General features: G+C 34.5%; 2 protein-coding genes across 2 annotated transcripts; one reads left to right on the top strand and one right to left on the bottom strand.

The window, feature by feature from the left end:
* Window positions 1-820: 820 nt before the first annotated feature.
* LOC145563557 (protein CRABS CLAW-like) lies at window positions 821-3,373 on the bottom strand. The gene is made up of 6 exons (XM_081624003.1): window positions 3,269-3,373; window positions 2,828-2,956; window positions 2,435-2,570; window positions 2,007-2,055; window positions 1,767-1,842; window positions 821-883 (listed from the first exon to the last, which is right to left on the bottom strand). The coding sequence occupies exons 1-6, from the start codon at window positions 3,371-3,373 to the stop codon at window positions 821-823; spliced, it is 558 nt and encodes a 185-aa protein (XP_081480129.1).
* Window positions 3,374-10,604: 7,231 nt separating this feature from the next.
* LOC145564807 (uncharacterized) lies at window positions 10,605-23,669 on the top strand. The gene is made up of 17 exons (XM_081625002.1): window positions 10,605-10,840; window positions 11,973-12,080; window positions 12,163-12,297; window positions 12,779-12,875; window positions 12,983-13,059; window positions 14,235-14,807; window positions 15,048-15,225; window positions 15,502-15,801; window positions 15,948-17,828; window positions 18,129-18,916; window positions 19,008-19,093; window positions 19,197-19,415; window positions 21,056-21,184; window positions 21,317-21,685; window positions 22,317-22,432; window positions 23,108-23,179; window positions 23,343-23,669. The coding sequence occupies exons 1-17, from the start codon at window positions 10,736-10,738 to the stop codon at window positions 23,387-23,389; spliced, it is 5,280 nt and encodes a 1,759-aa protein (XP_081481128.1). The 5' UTR covers window positions 10,605-10,735; the 3' UTR covers window positions 23,390-23,669.
* The last annotated feature ends 38 nt before the right edge of the window (window positions 23,670-23,707 follow it).

The raw sequence follows: 23,707 nt of genomic DNA, 5'->3' as shown, positions 1-23,707 counted from the left end.
TCCCATAAAATAAAGCATCCAATGAATTCTTTCAAAAAAAAAAAAAAAAAAGCATTCAATGAATATTAGCCACTTAAATGAGCAGTTTTAACCGGTTTATTAATAGTTCACCATTATTCTAACCATTAGATTGTGGGGTCAAAAGTTTTATTAGTCTACCTTTTGTACCGATATGACTTTAAAAAAAAAAAATAAATAAAAATCTCATTTTTGGTTCAACAATACAATGCTATTTATGCTTCCCATGTGAAAAGTAACCTATTATTAGATAAGTAGTATATTGAAGTGTTATGCAATGAATTTATGGAAAAGACAGCTCAAATAACATAACTACATAATAATAAACTTATGCATTTAAAGTACTTAGCTAGTTTAGCTTAAACCTTAATTAGTTACAACAAACGACTGCATTAGCGATCTCATCATGCAGTTACAGGTAGTGAAACTGAAACATAATCAGAATGACAAACTTCATATTGGTTAACATAAAACAAGAGGATGATCTGAATACAAAGGTGTACTAACTAATCCCCTACTTCTTTCTTGCCCTACTACAACCATATATATTATAGCCGTCTGATTCGAAAGAGAAGGCATCTTCTTCCCTGCATATCATGCACCAGAAAACAAAAAACACAAAGTTAGTAAAAAATGCTCGACCTAGAATTACTTGTCACGTTGATGTAGTTTATATATAATAGTAATGCAAAAACTATTGTAACAATTAAGGCAATCCAAATTAACTTGGAAGATCGATATGATCTATAAAATGCGTTTAAAAGAAATAGGAATTGTTGTGCTTACGTACGAAGTATACTGTTTAATTGGTGTTGCTGCTCTCCGCAAGTGACCCAGCTGGGGTGTGCGGAAGAAACCTTGCCCACTGAACATTATCACATACAAACAATTACGGAGTAATAATTATTGTACTATCACGATACTACCTCTGTTATATATTATGTGCAACTTTTGGGTATTATTTTTGAGATATAAAATATTTCAAAGTTGCACGTAATATGTAACGGAGGTAGTATTTTATTTATCATGTTATTGTTCAAGAAACAACAAAATAAACGTTTCTTCCATAATAATTTCACCGACTTAGTAAATAAAATCTATAAACTTATAAACCTATCCATTCCGTAGTAATCTTCACACTTTGAATTAGTACTTAGTACAGAGTATATAAAAAGAGTGGATAACTTGTCAAAAATAATAATTTTGATATATTTAGGAGCATTAAAAGTACAGAATAACAATCTTTGCTACTTGCTAGGTAGTTTTAAAATATACTTTGTATGATAATAACAATAATGCTAATTTATATGCTATAGGCTATAGCATGCAAATAGAAATTCTTATCTAATATCGTACAAGAACTTCTTAAAGAAATTCATAATCATCTAATTTTAGCAAAGAAATGGAGAAAATCAGTAGTTAAAAGTCGTATTTAATCCCTTAGATAGATAGTCCCATATATAAGTTAGTTTTTTTTTTCCTCTACATTCTTAATGTCCCATGCATTAGCATAAATACACATCTGTGTGCCAATAAGCCACTTTTATTGCCAAAAAAAAAAAAATGGGTCGGACTTATGTAATTTAGTAAAATGATTATAAATTTATAATAAATTATTTACACACCTTTTTTTTTTTTTTTTTTTTTTTTAACATCTTAAAAATGTTTAGTTGGATTCAAGGATTTGATGAGATTATTCAAAAACATCCTAAAAAATGTTAAAAGAGATGGAAAAGTAGTTAACTTACGTTCTTTGCGGCTGTGCTAAAAGCCTCTCTATGAGGTATCTCAGGATTTGCTGCTTTGATGCGCTGAATCTCCTCCCTAACAAATCAGAAGAAGTACGCAGTTTATTTGTCACATTACTAGATCAAATCTCGACCTCAATATGACATTTAATTCCGGATGGAGGACTACATGCATCAGGCATGAACGAATTATGAATTATTAGATATAATTAAGTTTTAGTATACAATTTTGATGCTTACTTCATGAATCTATTATAAGCGGATGGAAGCCTATGCTTCTTCTCAGGAGCTGCAATAAATAAAAATTTAGTTCCATATATCAATTATCACGCTGCAATAACTTAGATAATAAAACTCATTTATTGACAAAAGTACGAGTAAAAATTTGAATTAGTGTAAAAGACGTTAATCTAAACAAACTCTTCTGGCTAATGATCAAAAGAGCTTATAAAATCTTAAAGATAATTTTCATTCTAGTAAAAACTAAAAGAAGCAGTAACTTTTGTGTGCGACTGGTCACACCGTGTGGCCAAGCTAACACACACCAAGTAACCCCTAACCGACAAATAGGCTACATAAAACACACAATTAGGCCGTATAAAAAGTTGAATCAATAAATGTAAATAGATTGGGGAAAAAAAAAAAAAAAAAAAAAAAAAAAAGCATACGTTTACAAACAAATGGCCTTGGAGAAACAGGCTCGGTTAAGGTGGATGAAGCCAAAGGAGATGGTTCGCTTTTCTTGTTGCTGTGATGGTCAATGGTGCTGCAAAAACCCCCTAGTTTCTCCAAGAAATTGAACCCCTAGCACAAACAACGAACAACACGTACAATAATTTATTTCCATCAATATAACAATATTCATACATGCATGATGCATGCATCTTAGGCTAATTGTGCAATTAATTTCAACTTGTAGTTAGTATTATTTTACAAATCAAAGTTTGTATGTCAGTTTTCATAAATCATGAACAAAGATAATATAAATTATAACGAAAATATAAAGTACATATCTAGATAGATCGATAATCATTAAGGGTGGAAAAGAAAAAAATCCTTACCTGAAGGGTAATTTGGTGGTCAAGACATTGCCCTTGGAGAGGAGGCCTGGTGCTCAGAAAAGATACATTACTACAATGCCCGCATTTTACTGTTATCGTGTCCAACAACCTCTTGCACGGAATCACAACCTACACTCGAAAATTATAATAACACTTTAGTTAAATGTATATGTAACGAAGCTTCCTCCGTCCAACTATAATTGACACGTTACTAATACAGTCAATGTGATAAAATTCATGTCCGACAAAGTAAGCATCAATTATATATGGTACTATTGTCTAGCTTATAACATGAGAAAGTCTTTGACTCGTTTAAAACATACATATTCTTTTCATATTGATAATAATCCATAGGTAGCTAGGTAGTTAATTAAATACTAAGCTAAATGAAACGACGTAGAAAATATGAATGGTGAGGGTTAGTCATATATATATATGTACCGCGAGGACAATGTTGCAAAAGTTGCACCGAACATAGCAAAGATGTTCCGGAGGTGGTGGAGCCAACTCCGAGCCCACTTTGTCTTCCATCATGTTGGTGTTCATCGTATTGTAGAAGAAGAATGATCGAAGCTAATTAAACAAGAGAGGATAAGAGAAAGATTATGTTGGTGATTGAGAATGAAAGGGAAGAAATAGTTAAAAAGATGATAGGGTAGAGATAAAAGGAAATGTGTTTAGGTTTTAAGGTATACATATAGTAGAGGGGAAAAGCTATATATAGTTGCCTAAATGTTTATGGTGTTGGATATCGTAAAAAGTGATTTTTAGGGTTTCTAATTTTGTTGTTCTTTTTGTGCTCATTTTTGCGAATTGTGAGTTTTTTAACGTACAACTATGCAACTTATGCAAGGCTTTGTATTATGATAAGCTAGTCGATCATTTAATAGATGATTCGTTTGACTTTTTACACAATTTATCACATAAATTATTCTAATAGTTTTTGTAATTTTATGTAATTAAGGTAAAATATTGTCATTTTAGATCTTGTTAAATTTGTCTTAATGTGTACTTTATTAATATATAATTATATATTTCTTACATACGAATGCAAAATTAGTGATAAATGATTAAAGATATGTATTGGCATGTGTGTTTAAATGATACAAGTTGTCTATGCATAAGAACATATATGTATGAAGTGTTCATAAATTAGAATACAAACCAACTTAAAAGATAGCATGAATTGAAATTTGAACCACATATGACACGAGTTATACTAGACATTTATAAAATCAATTGTATCATGCAAGTTTTATAACCATCCATGCCTATATCTTTCTTATTTGGAAGAGCTCCACATGACCACATGAGCAAAAAAATGAGTAATGGTGTGCCTTGTGCAGGGTGCAACCGATTATATGACATGCGACACACTATCATCGACTAAGTGACCAAATTCGTTAATTAGATCACAATCACCTATTTTTCTATATAGTATATGCATGTTGTAATACATGGTACGACGAAAGAAGGTCATGACCTAATGTTGGTTTTAAGGAGGGCACACTGTCATTAGTAATTATATGCACACTGTCATTAGTAATTATATATCAAAGGTTAGTTATGATTTGAACGTACATACTTTTACTTGGAGTAGGGTGGTTCAACATCATTGTTTGTACCAAGAAAGTGATAAACTTCTCAAAATTTTCATATACAAAGGACTCCCATTTGAGTATGGTTGATGATAAGTAAAATTCATATGCATGTCAAAAATAAATAAAGAAGGTTACTATATACTTTCTCCGTTCCAATACATAAAATCTAATATTAATGATCCTCTAGGGTTTGTATGAGTTAGAATTTAGGAATAATGCCCTCATATATTTGACTTGAGTAGGGTAATTAAACATGTTCACCTTATGCTATTTAAAATACTTGCCCAAGGGTTTACAAAGTAATCATAATTCTCATAAACAGTTAGGCCCTGTTCACTTCACCTTAAAAAAATAATTTTCAGTAAAAATAATTTCAGTAGTTCAGTAAAATTAATTTCAGTTTAGTAAAAATAAGTTCGGTTTAGCAAAAATAATTTCAGTTCAGTAAAAATAATCTCAGTTCAGTAAAAATCAGTAAACTCAAAAAATAAATATAATAGAAAATCAGTAAAAAATAATTTCAGTTCAACAAAAATAATTTCAGTTCAATAAAATTAATTTAAGTTCAGTAAAAATAATTTAAGTTCAGCAAAAATAATTTCAGTTCAAAATAAATAATTTCACTTCAGTAAAAATAAGGTGAAGTGAACGGGGCCTTACATACAATTTTTTTGTAGTTGTAGCTTAAAGAAATGTTCTATTAATTAAGGCAATGAATTGAAAGAATTACATTATAAAACTACTCTACCTAAATCATCATAGTAGGCACAATAAATAATGATACTATGATTTTTACATAATGAATTTATTGGGTTTTTTTTTCCCTGTGTGGAGAGAGTTACTAATGACAGTGATGTAGACAAGTTTTGGATAACACGTCTAAGACTTTAACCAAACTTAATTAATTTGTGTGATAAGATTGTCATTATATTACCCACTAGCTTAAATAAAATTCTTTGCCACTTCAAAATCATTGTCAAAATTAAATTGACTAAGACACGGGGATGTGTATATATATTGAGGAAGTTACAAAGTAGTAATATCAATTCACACGTGAAGCCGTGAAGGTGGCATCAAAAGACTAGTCCAAACTAAGAGCAACTCCTTTGCAACTTTAATTTGCAACAAAAGTGTGATCCATTTCCTAAATTATGTATCTATAAAATTTGAATTTCTTAGATTAGAAATTCACTTCACTTTTTAGTGTTTAATTAGAATAGGGCAAAGTAAGAAAGAGGGGGAGGAAAAGACAGAAAATCTAATTGATGTTGTTAGTGAGTACTGAGTAGTACCATGTTAAGAAAAAACAAAAGCATTGATTTGGACAAGTGCTGAAATCACTAGTCACCATCACTAATGAATTTGGGGAGAGCTGTGTGAAATGAGACGATTCAACTCCTAGATTACCAAATTGGAGATTTAGCCTACTTTTGCACTTTGATTTCCCAAACTTTCCTTGTTTGTATAAAAACTTACCATTAATATGAGAGGTTTGTTAGGTAATTCTACTTGTATGTAGTTGAGACTTGAGAGATAACACATTGGAACTATATTGGAGTAGATAAGGAAAAATAAATAAATACTTGGCGTGCATGTTTAGCAAAATTAGTGATAAGTTGATAAGTGATTATATATATGTGTGTTCATTCAAGAAAAAAAAAAAAAAAAAGAGCTACCGGCCAACTATTGTCAATTGCAAATGCTTATAATTATTAATTTTTAGAATTTAAAGTTATAATTGTGTAATTAACTTTTTGAAGAAATGTTATATAAACAAAAGTTTTTGATTTATTTACAAAAATGTCATTAGATAAACATTTTTTGTTTATCATGAAGATGAAATTGTATTTTCTCTCATTTTAAATCTCCGATATACTTTTTAGTTGGTCACAACAATGCAATTTTTTAAAAAATTAATATATTAATTATTATTCATATATATTTGATTTTCAAAAGCACAATATGTCCATATTTGAACATTGTACAATGTGATGGTTTATAATGTTTTTTTTTTTTTAATTAGAATATCGATTTCATCATTAATTATTTGATCCAACAAAACAAATCAAATTGAATTATTGTATAGTAATTTACTTGGATAACAATGACTTGATGATGAATAAAATAATCCAATAATATTTCAATTTAGTTTAGAATATCATTCTCAAGATTAAAATTTTTTACTTTGTACCATGCATTAAATGCATAGAAGTTATAACATGTTAGAAAATCATCTCTAAATTTTGTAGTCAAATTTGATATTATTTATAAAATCAAAAATAATAGGTACAGATCATTATTATCAACCACTAAATTTTCATGATTATATTTTTTAAAAAAAATTCACTAAAAAATCATTTGTAAGACCGTAACATGGAACTGGATAGCTAACTCGGATCAATTAGATGAATTGAAATAGATATGCTAGCTTGTTATAACAAGTTCTTAATGTAATCTATTTTTCCCCTAGAGGAAACAGCATCTTTGCAACAGATGATATGAACACTTTTATGCAGTTGCTTTATAGACGAGGTACGATATTAACGAAATTGGTACTAATGATTAGATCTACTATTAAACTTGACTTTGCACATTTTCATTCTATTTTAAGAAACTTCTGAATTATATTGATAAGACCTTTCTTGATCTATCTCACTTTCTTCATCTTTATCTCAGTAAAAGCAAATATAGCACATAAAATAGTAGCAGCACATTGAGGATAGAGTACAGTAGCAGTGAACATGACCAATTCAACTTTTATATTCCAATCTTGATGCTGTTGAATTCCAATCTTGATGCAAGTTTAATTCTCTTTTAAGTTATCTTTAAAGTGAACATATGTAGATGCTAGCTATCTTAAATATTTAAAAGATGTAACTCAATATTTGATGTTGAGTTTCGTCTAATAATACATATTGTCTTTGATTAATCGCTCCATATACCAAAAAACAAGTCTATAGTATGGATTTACTTAGCTTGTTAAAAGTAGTTACAATTGTAAAGTTATTACTACTTCAGTTTCAAAATAAATGACCCATGCATTGAGGTAAGTGCAAAGTTTTAACCAAGTTGTTTAAACTAAATTTAAAAAAAAAAAAAAAAACAAAAAGAATCATTGACGCAAACGGTCCCAATTATGGTTGGTTTTCTTTAAAAAGCTCCAGCTATTGATTAACTCAAGATAGTCCAAATTTTAGGGGCCCTTCTCAAAACGGTCTCTAACATATTTTCAACCTCTTTGACTGGTTAATAGTGTCACGTGTCTTGTGTTCATTAAGTGTACTCCCTCCATTTTTAAATACTTATTCCATTTTCTCATTTGGAAATTTTTTACAATATTTAATTAATTTATCTCACCTAGTTCTTTCTCCAGTTCTCTCAACTAATTTTGCTTTTTATAATTTTTTGTTCTTCCCCTTACCCCACTACCTCTATATTTTATTATTTTTTCCAATTTCTCCTAAAACTCCGTGCATAGAGAAATTGAGCAAGTATTTAAGAACAAAGGGAGTTTTTTTTTTTTAAAAAAAAAAAAAAATCCTCTACCACTCTAAACACCCATCCCCTCTTTTTTTTTTGTTGGCAATCTCTAAATTCAAATTTCCTCCGTTTCTTATTAGTTGACATGTTTCTTTAGTCACGTTTGTCAATGTACAAATTCAATTCTTAATGTATTTAGTTACCGATAAACAAAAATTATAAAAAGTTGATATTTTGAAAAGGAAAAATCGCTAGGAATAATCCCACCTTTGGGGAGTCCGTGAAAAATAATCCCACCTTTGGGATATTTTTAAATAATCCCACCTTTATACCCAATCCGCTCCTAATGGTCCCAACTCCCAACCGGTCATGTAACTTGTTATAACAAGTTACTAGACACATGTCGGCTAGTGATTAGTCAAAAAAAATTAAAAGTTTTAACTTTTTTTAGAAAAAATAAAAAAAAATTAATTCATTAATAAAAAAAAAGTCACCCACCAGCCCCAAACCACCCTCTCCGCTGCCTGTTCCAGCCAACCTTGTTGCCGGACTTTCTGCCCCACAACGCCGACCGCCTCCCCAAGTGCCGACGCCCCCTCCCCCTCCTTCGAACCACCAACATGCTTTCCACCGTCACAAAAACCCTCGAAAACCAACCACCCCGCAACCCTCAAAAACCCTTTCTCCGTCCTGTTCCCCCTTCCGATTCCGACAACTTTCCCCTTCCCCCGTCCCGATTCCCCTTCTCCCCCTTCCTGATATGATGGTTGCTGTCTGTGTTGCGGCCTCCCTCCCCGTGTTGCGACCTCCCTCCCCTTTCCTCGATCTGATGGATGCAGCCCTAGCCACCCACGATAGATTGCCAAATTGCAGCAACCAGATTGGAGAATGCGTCGTCGTCTGGACTGGGTAGGAGGAGTAGCGACGAATGGCTGGTGGGCTGGGCTCGGCGACGTGTCTCGGTTGGGCTGATGGTGGCGGTGGGGATGGTGGTGGTTGTTTTAACATAATTAATTAAAATAAATAATAATTAATTAAAATTAAAACTTATCTTTGACTAATCACGTGGTGACATGTGTAAATTAGACATAATTAAAAAAATTACTTACTCAACCGATTCCAGGTCACTTGGGACCATTAGGAGCAAATTGGGCATAAAGGTGGAATTATTTTAAAATATCGCAAAAGTGAAATTATTTTTCGCGGACGGCAAAGGTGAGATTATTCCCGTCAATTTTTCCTTTTGAAAATATACATTGTGACGAATCTAACAAGATTTCACCTCGACTATATTTTTCTTCACATATAAATCACAAAACATGATTAAAGGGAGATGTGTGAATAGTGCTAAAGTCAAAACGTGTCAACTAATAAAGAACGAACGTAGTATAGTTTATATTCTCCCTTAAATAATATCTTTCTCTTTTCACTTTCAAATTTATGCATCAATTTTGATTTATTTTTATTGTGAGATTCAATACTTACATGAGCAACTTGAGGTGCAAATTCCTATTTTTTGATTCCTCTTATTCATTGATTATTATGCTTGATTTGTAAAATGATCCTATACAAGTATTTTTTTGCCAATTTGTTGAGATTGAGCACAATTTTTTTTGCTCGTTTGCAGAAAATGAGCGAATATCCGAATTCTTGTTTATGTTGATACTTTATTCCAACTACGGATCATGCATAGATAAAAAGTACGTTTCTATATCATCTCAATAACAATAATACAAAGTAATAATTTCAAAAATTCAATCAAGATAAAGTTTTTTAATTTCAAAACAAACATTTATTGTAGTTTTTTACTCATTTAAACAAAAATGAACAAAGTTATATGCCTCTTTTACTAACTTTAACAAAGTTACAAGTTTTGATCAAAATCAATTGAGCAAATTTTATAGCCGGTTGTATCTTAACAAAGTACAACCAATTGTATAGTGCATGGGCCAAATAAAAGTGAGTGTCATTTAACAATTTGAATTTCAAAAAAAAAAAAAAAGTATCGTGGGCTTGCACCTTGCACTAAGGATGATGTTGTCTTTGGAGGGTTATTTTAATCATTCATATTTGGCGGGAAACAACCAACTATGTAATGATGATGATGGTTGGTAGGTGGTCGTGGGTAATTGCCAGTGGTTAGTGGTGGTGGTTGCCAATGGAGTTGTGGTTGAAGCCGACATTAGGTGGTGATGGGTGCATGAGGCGATGAAGAGGAAGATATAGACTAAGGGCCTGTTCTCTTCCGTTTAATTTCAGTTTAGTTCAGTTCGGTTCCTAATTTCCTTCTCTCATAAACAATTCATTTCAGTTCAGCTTTAATCAGTTTTGTTTAGTTCAGTTCAATAAATCAGAACAGACCCCAACTTTGTCCTTTAAAAATTGTTGGCATTTTAGAGTAAACACGAACGTAAAATAATATTCACTTTGTTTTTGAAAATGTCTCAATTTAACCGACACAATTACCAACACAGAAATTTAACGTATAAAAAAAATTTAACAATCTATGAGTATGGCTTATAAAAAATTAATACCCGAAAACTATCATTAAAACAGTTTCAACAAGTAAAAATAATTTTGTACGTGAATAATGCAAAAGTTAAATCCAAACACTTAGAAAACACGGAAGGTTGGAGGGAGTAAACACAAGAACACAACGCATAAACATTTGGAGGGAAGAACATTTTACTTTCCCGCCATCAGAAAAACCCCAATTTTCAAGGTTACTCATCTCTTTGCTCAACTCAACCCTTCCCCAAAAAATCTCCATTTTTCTTTCTCCTCTTTTTTCTTCAAGCTTTTGAGTTTATAGCTGAATGCAACGTCAATGGTGAAATCCGACTACGATTCAAAGTCAGATGGCCTCGAAATTCTCTCCATTGGAGCTCTATACACCGGACCTTGGGATAAGAAATATTGGAGTTCCTCTAGGGTTTGTTCTTCTCTCTATCTTCTTCGTCAATAATTTAGCGATGTTTATAAATTTGATGGAAATCAGATAATTTACTTCAATTGATTTCAATTTTGAGTTTATCAAATTGGATTCTTCTACTGGCGGAGTAAATCTGGAAAATTTCTGCTTATTTTATTCAAATTTGGATATTGGCTAGCAAATAATCGGAATTTTGATTAGTTTGTTTGGTTTGATTGAGTTTTTGAATCATTTTTGCGTCTCTAGCAAAATATTAGGTGTTGCGATTGAGTTGTTCCATATGCTTTGATTACATTGACACATTGTGAATCATGTGAAGAAAATGAGCCTGATTTGGTAGCTTAATTGTGCAATTTCGGCAGTTTGCCGACGAGTCTGTTATTGCTGAACATAGGTGCAAAGTCTTAAAAGCAGCGGATGTGATTGACATATTTGGTACATTATTAATTGGTAAAAAACTTGAAATTGATAGAACTGTTATTTCGAATTTTATAAAGGTACCGCTGGTAATGAGCGTGAGATGGATCAGTAGTTTTAGATTATAGCATGAGATAACCTCTATTTGAAGCATTTGAGTAGGTGCTGTAGTTAGCAGATTATGCTCCGTTTGAATTGGCACCACGAAAAGGCCATTGAATGTTTCCTCACTGGTCGCGGCCTGCCTTTTTAGTTGATCATAGGATTTGTTAAGTGCTTTGGATAGTGTTGAACTTTATAGATATGGTGTAAGACTGTAAGTAAGGTTTTAGGGACTTGGGGCTTATTTGAATGTCATTACACTTTACTAACCTTGTAATTTGTAACCCTATAAAGGTGGAAGCCTCGTGAACTGGATAGGTGTAATTGAATGGTGATGATCTTGTGCAACTCTAATTTCTGTATTGGCAAACTGGATTGTACTTTTGTGTGGTTGTCAATACTAGTAAGTAGTAGGCTGTAAGGATGTAATAAATGTACCTTAAAAGTTCATCCATTGGCATTGTTTGTTGAGAGATCAATGCATTTAGAGAATGGCTCTTTATTGGTGTTCGGGTAGTTAAATAATATTTTTGTGGTCAATTACATTACATTTGTGAATGAATTCCATACTTTTTGTCAGCTCTTATTCACAAAATAGATTCTCCATTTGTAGGGAAAAGACCGATATCCTTACCCAATTGGCTACCAAGCCCTTCGAACCCACAATGGGCTCACTTATAAGATGGAAATTCATGAGGGTTCAAAAGGGCCCATATTTCAGGTAAGTTACCGCGCTTTCTGATTCAAACCTCAATATAATGAAATTGAGGATTAGAGCTCTTTTATGTTCCTTTCATTGGCAGATTACCTCCAATGACAAGCAATTTGGTTCTGGAGAAACACCGGACAGAGCATGGGAAAACTTTCAGAAGAAATGCTTGACTCGTATCAAGCTTTGGCATGGGAAGAGATCTTCTGGCAAAATTGATGGCGTGGAGGTAAATCTGTTTTTTTGCTCTTCAAATGTCAAATGTAGTAATTGTTCTGTCCCTAGCGGCTTATGCACATATTAAAAGGATTCGTATCTCAAACCTGTATTGTGTCCTGAGCTCGAGATTAGTCAAAATAGATCATACATCTAAGACTACATTTATTTCTTGTAAATAATGGAGGTTGTATAGACATTCGCATCCCAATGGGACTTGCCTTTGCTTGTTGCATGTTTGATGGAGCAAAGAATAGCCAACTAAGACATTCGTCCATCTTATAAGTTAAATCATAGGTTGCAGGTATTCATGTACCTTAGTTGGAATATTGTGACCCATACGGAGTGAGATAAGCTTTTTCTCAGATGCACTTGCATAATTTTTAGGTATCACTTTTTGAAGCAAGAAACCAGATTGAATCACGAAGTCTATGTGTATCATGTTGTGTGCTTACATTCTTCGGGATTTCTGTGGGCATTATGTGAAATATTAGAATGGCATTAAGGTTGAACTACACTATGCTCTATGTGGGCCTTGGGGTCGCATTGTACGTGACTTTGTGGCTCATTACAAGGATGGAAAGAGCAAATGTGCCTAGGATAAGACACGATAGTAAAATTTTGGGACCTTTTCTGTGACATTCCCTAGATAGATGAATTTTTGCCTTGGTGAATGGGCTTGGTTAAAACCATATTAGGTTTAGCCTCATTAGGAGTTAGTTGGGCATTTAACCTATCTCATCTTGAAGGAGTGGATTGTGAATATGGTGATATCGTAACTAAAAATTTGTAGAACTTGGATGATTTGATTCAAAAAAGAGAATGGGCTGTGATAGTGTGATATGATAGATGAAAATGAAATGGGTAAAGGTGACATAGGATAAGTAGGAAAAAGTTCTCCTAAATTGCTCTTTGGAGTGTTCTCTTTTGAAAATTTGAGGTTGAACATTTGCAGAATATTGGAGTAAGGTCATCTTGAGCATTTGGATTTTATCTTTAGAACCAGGTGGGTTAGGTTTTATTCTTAGGAGTGTGAGATCAAGAACATCTCTTAGTTGTGATTTTGTTGATTTTTGGCACATCTATGTCTGTCAGAGCTAAGGAGAACGGTTGGGAACTTGGAATGCTTCAGCTGGGCAGTTACAAAATTTTCTTTGGACATGCATAATATACAAGGAGGAAAATAAGCAACTTAGAGAGGAGTCTTGGAGAAGGGACTCAGTTTACTTTTCCTAAGTTTATTAATATGTGCCTCCAACATACTGCCTTAAGTATCAGAATTTCTGCTAAAAGATGGGCCGACACTTTCTTGGAATTTTGCAATTTTCCCTTTAGTTTTTTACTTGATGGAATGGGTTTTAAAATTCCTAAAGATTTACTCTAAATCAGACAGGCCATATTAAAGAATGTGATTAGGAGATTCTTCCGTGTCGTTTCTAGCAGCTTTTCTGCAAATGCATATAAGTCCAAATCATTTTTTTATTTTTTTTTTATTTTTTATTTTTTATTTTTTATTTTAACTTAACAGGTAAGATTTTCTTGGTGCCTAGGGATTCATCTGCAAAACTATCTCGAACTTTTCCATCTGAGGTTCGGTGATTATACATCTTGCTTATTAAAGCAGAATTGGAAAGATGCATATCCTAGTTCAGTGAATATCATTATTATCATTATTGAGCTTAAATTTTGTAACTTGAAACATGAATTACATTTTATGAACACGTTAGAAGCAGAAAGGAAAGACACTTTTAAGAAAACAATCATATATTATTTCATATTCTAAAATTTTATTACTTTTTATAAGTTTTAGCCTTCTAATATTATGTCAGGAACTATAATCATGAAAAATCCTGTGAATATTTCCCTTTTGCAATGATTTAGTGCATTGTTTAGTATGCCACTTCTGCATGCTCTGACAATTTTGTTTCACTGTCTATGTACATTATACAGTTTTTTGGATTTAAAAATGCATTGGTCCAGAGATTACTCCGGGAGCTCATAGCCACTGTAAATGATGCCTCTGATCGGAGTTCAGTTTTTACCAACTGTAATGAAGCTTCTCCAAAAGTTCATGACGCTGAGTGCCTCATGACACAGAAATACCCTGATCTGAGGTCATGTCTTGAGAAAACTACTATAACTGGTAAGAGAAGCAGAACCTCTAGAGGAACAGATTCAAAGTTAACATGTAAAGGTGGTCATGAAAGACGGCAACCTCCACATCTAGGAATTGATACCAAGGCTCTATATTCTGCATCTGGGAAGATGGATATTGACGAACCCCTGATTTCCTGTGCTCTGAGTGATCACCATGATAAAGGGGCTTTGCAAGTAACATCAAACATGGAGCTTGGAGATAATATTTTGTTGTCAGCTCATGGGCTACCTGTAAATTCTCATGAAGTTCCTGGTGATCCAAAAACTGAATCTTGTTTGATCCAAGTGCAGAGTGAGCCTCCTATCATGGAAACATGCGTAGCAGCGTCGTCACTTGGTGTAGACACGCCACAAGATGAGAAATCTGTAAGCGGACTGTAGTCTCTTTTAACCCCTATACTGAAAATTTGTAATTATTTTTTTATAAATTAATCTCTTTTATATGATTTGTTTTGTTATCTCTTCCCATGGATATACAAGTAACCTAACTTTATACAATGATAGCAATAGAGTCTATATATACTTGGAATTCTTCAGCAAACTTTCATGACATATATCTAGCTCTTATTGCTTACTTAACAAGAGAAGATTCTTAATGTTTCACAGCTTGACAGACAATGTATTGAAATCCAAGCAGTTGGTTTACCTGTGGCAACTGAAGAAGGGAGTCAGAAGGTTCAAGTTATACCTGACTTGTTAAAGCCAAGGTCTCCACTTCTGAGGGATTCCCCGGTCAGTCATGCTGGTGATCTATTTGCACCTGACTCCTCGGATATGCAGCAAGGTACTGATAGTTTGTCAAGCTTGTCCACTGAATTAGATAAACATCTCATTTCTCTTAAAACAAGCTTAATCCACCTGGGTGAGACAGTTAATGTGTGTTAGAATACCGATTTGCACATTCTAGATTAGGTATTGACTATGATCACAAAGACCCTATTCCAATTGGTTGGTACAAGGACCTTGGGGGAAAAAAGAGTGTTGAAACATCTAAACTCTGTTATTTATTTATTTTTAATTTTAGATATTTCACTTGGTGACACAGTTGGTTTCTATGCAGAAATTGCCTGTGCTCCAAATTCTGGCAGTTATAGTGGAGAGCAGGCCATAGCAAAAATTGAACCAGTTGGTGAGATGGCGTTTTCCGAGGAGGCCATAATGGGATCACATTCAGAGGAAGGAAGCTACTTGAATGGAAATTCTGAAAAAAGTGATTTTGATTCTGTTGTTGAAGATATAGCTAAGTCAATGATGGCACTTTTAGTTCCACTAGCAGTTCCACTTCTTACATATTCATCACGAAAAAGGAGAAAAACTAAGCGCCATAAAAATTTACCATCTGCTGATGTCAAATCTTCTGGTATAATTCAGTATGTAAATTGCTTGTTGTTATATCTGATTTTGGACATCTGTTGGATGAATTTGAATGGTTGGCTGGACCTGATGTATTTTTTTATTTTTATTTTTAATTTCGGGCAAGTGATGATGACCTGGTTGATTTTGCAGGTGGAAAAGTTGCTTGTTCTGGTTCAAATGGACAAACAAAAGCGCATCTTTCGAGTGCAATTGATACTGGGCTATCAATGATGGAAAACCTCAAAGATGTTCAAGACAGTGTAGAAAATGACCAGTATGAAGATCATGTAGCCAATGAGCTACCAACTGCCGATAATGCTCAAGCAGTTGATGCCCATTTGCAGAAGGAGAAGCAAGAACCTGATAAAAGAGGGTCGTCTCCTTTACTTGATGTACCTGATTTTTCCGCTCATCAAAAAGAGATCACTGGAATCAAAGAAAACCTCAGATATGTTCCGGACAGTGTAGAAGATGATCGGTATGAAGATCGTTTAGCGAATGAGTCACCACCTTCTGATAATGCTCAAACAGTTGCTGCACCACCTTACAATAATGCTCAAGGTGTTGCTGCCCCACCTTCTGATAATGCTCAAGCAGTTGCTGCCCATTTGCAGAAGGAGAAGCAAGAACCTGATAAAAGAGGGTCATCAACCGTGCTTGATGCAACTGATTTTTCCTCTCATCAAAATGAGATCACTGGATCCAAAGAAAATCTCAGAAATATTGTTCCAGACAGTGTAGAAAATGACCAATATGAAGATCATGTAGCCAAGGAGCTACCGCCTTCCGATAATGCTGAAGCAGTAGCTGTCCATTTGCAGAAGGAGAAGCAAGAGCCTGATAAAAGAGGGTTATCTCCTGTACTTGATGCAGCCAATTTTTCCTCTCTTCATTATGGGATCACTGATTTCAAAGAAAACCTCAGATATGTTGTTCCGGACAGTGTAGAAAATGACCTGTATGAAGACCATGAAGCCAATGAGCTACAACCTTCCAATAATGCTGAAGTAGTTACTGCCCATTTGCAGAAGGAGAAGCAAGAACCTGATAAAAGAGGGTCGTCTCCTTTACTTGATGTACCTGATTTTTCCGCTCATCAAAAAGAGATCACTGGAATCAAAGAAAACCTCAGATATGTTCCGGACAGTGTAGAAGATGATCGGTATGAAGATCGTTTAGCGAATGAGTCACCACCTTCTGATAATGCTCAAACAGTTGCTGCACCACCTTACAATAATGCTCAAGGTGTTGCTGCCCCACCTTCTGATAATGCTCAAGCAGTTGCTGCCCATTTGCAGAAGGAGAAGCAAGAACCTGATAAAAGAGGGTCATCAACCGTGCTTGATGCAACTGATTTTTCCTCTCATCAAAATGAGATCACTGGATCCAAAGAAAATCTCAGAAATATTGTTCCAGACAGTGTAGAAAATGACCAATATGAAGATCATGTAGCCAAGGAGCTACCGCCTTCCGATAATGCTGAAGCAGTAGCTGTCCATTTGCAGAAGGAGAAGCAAGAGCCTGATAAAAGAGGGTTATCTCCTGTACTTGATGCAGCCAATTTTTCCTCTCTTCATTATGGGATCACTGATTTCAAAGAAAACCTCAGATATGTTGTTCCGGACAGTGTAGAAAATGACCTGTATGAAGACCATGAAGCCAATGAGCTACAACCTTCCAATAATGCTGAAGTAGTTACTGCCCATTTGCAGAAGGAGAAGCAAGAACCTGATAAAAGAGGGTCAACTCTTGTACTTGATGCAAACATGTTGTCCTCCCGTCAAAATGAGAACTCTAAATTCAAAGAAATTTTCTTTCATGGTGAATTGCAGAAAATAAATGTCAGGATGTCTCAGAATGATTGTGCTCTTGCTCTTCAGTCTGCTGTGCCCTGCCAATTGTCTGTTCCCCTGGATTGTGTTGCTACATGTTCCACACCAGACGATCAGTGCAAAAATGCAGATAGGAATTCTAAATCCATTGAGAATTGCTCCAAGTACACAGATCTGGAGATTATGCCTGATTGCAAAGGTAAATGAATTTTCCCACCAACCCTTTCCTCTCTTTTTGAAAAGTCAAACCTCCTTCCTGTCTTTTTGAAAAGGAAAGCCATTATACTCTTCATAATTCCAAGATATTCAGTGCTCTATGGCTAAAATTTTTATTTATAAACAGCTACTGAAATGATATGCTTAGTTAATTACTTTTGGTGCAATAAAGGAAGTCAAAGTCAAACTCCACTCTTGCAAATTGAATTCTTTAATTTTCATACAAAAATTTATACTGATTGAGTAGCTTCAAGCATTGATAACATTAAACATGATTTTACAGGGCCTAGGTTTATTTCTGTACCTGAAAAGCAACTATGTTCCCCTGAAAATATTCACCCAAAAATGGATAAATATGGAGCTACTCTGTCAGAGAGCTTAATTTGCAGGGACATTTGGGACAAATGTATTCCTGAAATAAATCAAAATTCTGGAAACTTGGTATCTACCAATTCTTGCCAAGATAGTGCATTCGGTGATAGTGACAACAGCAAAGCTTTGTTCAGTAGAAGTAGGATTGGAGGACATATTTGTAATTTGCAGAATGGTGATATGGAAAATGCTTTGGTTCAAGATTGTGTCTTGCAAGACCAAGCATTGTGTTTTACCTTCAGTAAGAATGATGTACAATTAACTGACAGGGGCAATTTCCACGTGAGAAAATCTGAGGCATACACTGACAAGGATAAGATTGGAAATCAACATTCTGACTCTGTATACCAGTTATCAGACCAAGGAAAAGGTTTTTCTCAAAATTGTGCATCCCATATCAAGGTAGATGAAGCTGAAATCAATCCCAGTTGTCTGAACAAACAGGAGTTCAATGATCAGATAGGAGGCAGTACGAAGCTTATTGGTTGTTATTCTCATCCAATGCGTATTTCATCGGTAATGTTGACAAGAACACCCCAGGAAATCTACATTTGTGTTTCATGTGGTCTTCTGGAAGAAAAGAGAAGGGACTTGTTTCTGTACAAGCTATCTACTGTGGAACCTAGTTCGGGGAGCCCTTGTATGGTTGGTCATACGTCTATGAGCTTACCTTCCCTAAAAGATGAATTTGGTAGAGAAGTAAGTAAACAAACATGCATAAGCCCTTTTATTTTTCTACTTGTATCAGCTAGCAGGCTGAGTTGCCGTTTTCTTCTATTATCTTTATTAGGTTGCAGTTGATAAATTTGGGTTACAGTTCACGCCAGACGCTAGTAGCCTAGTTTTAGCAGACTCCATCAGGGTGCCTTACTGCAGGTTTTAACCCATACAAGGCTTTTTTTTTTTTTTTTTTTTTTTTTTTTTTTTTACTGAAGAACTGTGATGAAATACTAACGTAATCCAAATTGCATTTGTCCAGGGAGAAAAATCTTCACTGTTTGTGTCCGCAATGTGAAACTAGCTGCTTCGAGGAGAATGCTGTAAAGATTGTACAAATCAAACTTGGCTACGTCTCCCTTGTGGTGAAGCTGAAAACAATTTTCTCTGTTCATTGCCTAATAGTTTGCGAACCTGATCGTCTGATCGCTGTGGATGAGAGTGGAAGAATCTACATATGGATTATGAATTCAACCTGGAGGTGATTTCTTGTCATCTCCCTTATCCTGCTTGAATATCATTAAATCTAGTATTCATACTTTCGGATTCTTTTAGAGAAAGAACTACTTCACTCAAGTCTAACTCACTGAGATGAAGGAATTTATATGCATTTGTTGTTAGGCTCGAACCTGATCTTAGTTTGAGATTGATCCTAGCTGGATTACTCATTTATCTGTTTATCTGCAATCAAACTCTTTTTCCGTACTTAAATGATAGTAATTATACTTTCAAGATTAATAAATACTTTCAGATCTAGCCTAAATTACTACTCCCTCTGTCCAATTTTGACACAGATTTAAGAGGAATAAAGGGGCAGGCGATTTGCTTATTAGAGGTGTCTAATTTAATCTTATAGAGAGAGGCAAACTAATAAGAGAAAGTGTTGGACTTATGAGAGACAAAGGGTTGATGTGATGCAGAGAGAAAAGGTTGTAAGCAAAAGTGGGGTCCACATCAGGTGGTATATTTTTGAACCATTTCCAGAGTAGTAGGATGATCATTTTGGAACATACCAAAATAGATGTCTCATTTGCTATCAAACAGCAAATTGCGTCTTGGCTTGAACTCTGGATTATGAATGCAACTTAATTTTGCAATTAGTTGCAAAATTAAGCTAAGCTTGTTACCTAAAAACAAGCTTGAAACAGGATTTTGGCTTTTGATCAGTGAGCTACTGTAATATGTTATCAGCTCTGCATAACAAGCTAAAAACAGGAAATTCTAAAGAATAATGTATTTGCGACAGGAATAGGGTAGAATTAAGTCCGTCAAAATAGAATTTCTGTGATATAGCTGGATCTAATATACTTTTGTTGGAGAAATTTATTGCTCTTTCTGATATCATTCTGATATAATGATATAATAGTGAGCAACGATCCAGTTGAGAAGATTCATATCAAACCTGACACCTAGGAAGAGGGGCTGGTGATGATATTTGATCCAAGGCAACTGAAAATGCCCCCATGTTCATCTTGTATATACCAACTTAAGAAGTAAAAAATTAGCTCGTATGTCGTATCCCAGAGAAGCAAAACCTTTCACCTCTCCCTTACCTCCTACGGCTAGTTAAGGAGATTACCCACCATATTAGATTTTATGGTGAGGTCGTGCAGCTTCTGTAATATCCATGTCTCCTAGTACATGAGCAGGTGCTGGTGGCAGCTGAGATGCTAGTGCTGTCAAATTGGTGGGTTCACATAGTCTGTTACTCTGTTAGGGATGTATTGTCCCACATTGAGGAAGTTACATTGGTTGAATAGGGTTGCGGCCCCTCAGGATTTCTACTGAAGCTCATTTACCTTGTCGGATTAAGTAAATAACCAACAGCCAGCTAGGAGTCTCAATTTAGGTGTCAGCAGGATCAATTTAAAAACAAGAAACGGGCTTTGAACAGAAATATTTTTCTTAAGCTTTTGGTGGAATGCAAATATTTGCTGTATGACTGCTTTTTAATTCAATTTTAGCATCCAGTGTTATTATGCCAAGGATGTTTGCAATTTGAACAGTTATGACTTATGAGTCTACACATTGTATTTTTATTCAATCATCGCAACCTCTTTTATTGTAATTGGACAAATTTAGTTTTTGTTAGTAATTCCAATCATCTTTAATCACTTGCAGTGAACAGACAGAGGTATATGTTATACCAAGCTATGACTTTCTCCCATCTCGCATTGTAGAGTTGAAGAGAATTCCTAAATCAGCTTCTATGGTGGTTGGGCATAATGGTTACGGAGAATTTAGTCTGTGGTACGCAGTAATTTTAATGAACAAGAAATTTTAAAGCTTTATGTGTCAAGAGCGTTTTTAGCCACAAGTTGAAAACGTTATTAAGTACAGAAAAATAATTGCTCATTATGTTTTTGTTTTGAATTTTGCAAGGGACATAATCAAGCGCACTCTTGTATCACAATTTTCTGCTTCAGCAAGTTCAGTTATCGATTTTCTACCAGTAAGTTTGTTTAGATACCCAAGCAAGGGCCTGTCTCATGACAAAGTTGTCATAGAGGATTGTGTAAGGAAACTTAAGGAAGCAACTATGTTGTGGTTCTCAAGGCATGATGTAGCAAATATATCATGCCCAATGGAAGGTGAAGATACTGCTATCTGGCTTCTTTTATGCACTTCATCAGACACTCATGCTCAAACTTCTTTTAACTCAAGTAATCACCATTTGAACTCGGATGGATGTTGGAGGCTTGGTTTGTTGATGAAAAATATGGTGACTTTGGGAGCTGCTCTTAATTCAAGGTACTCTTTTGGATTTAAAAGTCTTGGTAGTTTTATTATGCTTCATCTTAATGTTGCATGCTACCAATTACCAAATCTCAACTGAACTTCTATTCTCAGACTGAGTCTTGAGCCATTTGCATTCACCATTAAAAATTTCATAGGCAATATCACATTATTTCATGAAGTACTAGGCAAGTCGGATGTATATCTGATAAAGGGCCTATATGAAATAGCCTCTTTGCAGTCTTAGGGGAGTAAGGTCCCATATGCTTCTGCCCCCTCTCCCCTTTCTTTCCTTGTCTTATTATAGTTACTCAATTAGTAAAGCTGAATTATGTTGCTAGAACTTAGTTTAAGTGGTCCTCCTACATTAGTTTCTGACTCAAGAGGCATTATCCTTTCCAGTTCCAATATATCTTTTCATTATCTTGCTAGATATTCCCTTATCTGCTTATTCAAAGTTGATTATGGTTTTGTGAATCTGCTAAGTGGTGTAAAAACAAAACTACATGTATGTAATGCAAAAAATACTTGTAAAAAGAAAATAAAAAAACATTTGTACTCAACTCTAACCTTAAGAGTCCTTTTTATCTCACTTACTGCGACAACTAAGTTCCATTTCAAAACTAAGTTGGTTATTGTGTTCCAGCATTACTGCAATTGGTACATCATCAGGCACTGGAATCATTGGTACCCAAGGAGGACATGTGTATACATGGGAGTTAGCCACAGGAAGAAAACTTGAAGCTTTACATGATCTTGAAGGTATGCTCCTTTAAGAAAGTTGTATCTTTTCATTAGTGATAGTTGATACATCTGAATTGTGGTGCAATGTTGATGTGTTTTTAGCATTAGTTTGGTTCAAATTTAAGCTTATAACCAAGTTGCTGTCGTACAGTGTCAGACATTTTACCCTGTCCTGACTCTGATGAATCATCTAGCACTGTTTTTTTTCCAAGTCCATTTCCATTCTGTCCATCATTGGCGGATCAGGGAAGCCCCTTGGAATCCTTGAAGAGTGAATAGTAAAACATTTGTTGCCTTATAAGCTTCCATGTATAAAGGGCCTTTTACTGCACCGTAACTATTTCAAGTATAATCTAAAAACTATGTAAGAACTATTGAATCACAACAAGGAAGTGAAAATTTTCCAGTTTGCCAACTCACACTCCAACGTTCATTAAGCACAAATTATCTGCCACCTATGAGATGCCGCTTGACACTGGGATTGTCATCATGATACCGGCACTGCTTTGATTTACTATGTCTTGATTTTAGCATCTATGTAAACAAGAGTTGAATTGATTGTTGAAGTTAAACATATAGACATAATCTCTCGTGTAATTCATTGTTTTAAAAGGAATTTTGTTACTGTTTTGTTAACCTTACATTTTTTTTCCTGGATTATCATATTAATTACTTATTCATTTTCGTTCTCAGGCAAGGAAGTCTTGCATATTGCTACTACTGATGAGTCAACCTCATCTGCTGTGGCTGTAGCCGGAAATGGTGGTCAGTTGTGCATTTATCTCTGCTCTTGAAATCTTTTGAATAGTCATACATACATATACTTTGTCTGCTAAAGCAGTTTCCTACACACTCAAATGTATTGAATATGTAATGTGATAATGATACACCTGCTTGTGCTGGTGCATAATACCCTCATGATGGCTAGCCATGGTTGCTCGGGCTGTTCAGTTGGCAAACCAGAAACTGCACTGAGTTCAATCACTGTTGAGTTCTGCGCAGCTTAATGAAGAAGGGGACAGAGGCTGCATATAAGTAGCCATCTAAAACTGGTTGTTTTCTGAAGCAAAAGACAGGAACTATAACCTACCAATCTTATTATTTTGTTTTTTTTTAATCCTAGGAACAGGATACAAAGTTTCCTGTGCATTAGATGTAAATCAACATATCATAATGTATATATTATTCTTTTGGAAATTATTTCCTTGTAAATGTAACGAACACTTCACTATAATGATCCCCTTTTTGGTATATGAATGAATGAAGGTTGAAAGGAGATTGAAAATATAGCAA

This window comes from Chenopodium album, chromosome 10, assembly GCF_948465745.1.
Source record: "Chenopodium album chromosome 10, dcCheAlbu1.1, whole genome shotgun sequence".
In the NCBI taxonomy this organism is placed as follows: domain Eukaryota; kingdom Viridiplantae; phylum Streptophyta; class Magnoliopsida; order Caryophyllales; family Amaranthaceae; genus Chenopodium; species Chenopodium album.
The sequence above is the reverse complement of the archived record's forward strand: the minus strand, read 5'-3'. Positions and strand labels throughout refer to the sequence as shown.

Excerpts from the sequence above, each read along its gene's own strand:
- LOC145563557 (XM_081624003.1), bottom strand. The coding sequence starts at position 3,373 with ATGAACACCAACATGATGGAAGACAAAGTGGGCTCGGAGTTGGCTCCA. Across the intron at positions 2,957-3,268 it reads TTTGCAACATTGTCCTCGCG|GTTGTGATTCCGTGCAAGAG; the intron begins GTACATATATAT and ends TTTCGAGTGTAG. Across the intron at positions 2,571-2,827 it reads ACCACCAAATTACCCTTCAG|GGGTTCAATTTCTTGGAGAA; the intron begins GTAAGGATTTTT and ends TGTTTGTGCTAG.
- LOC145564807 (XM_081625002.1), top strand. The coding sequence starts at position 10,736 with ATGGTGAAATCCGACTACGATTCAAAGTCAGATGGCCTCGAAATTCTC. Across the intron at positions 12,876-12,982 it reads CAAGGATGGAAAGAGCAAAT|GTTTAGCCTCATTAGGAGTT; the intron begins GTGCCTAGGATA and ends AAACCATATTAG. Across the intron at positions 19,416-21,055 it reads ATTATGAATTCAACCTGGAG|TGAACAGACAGAGGTATATG; the intron begins GTGATTTCTTGT and ends AATCACTTGCAG.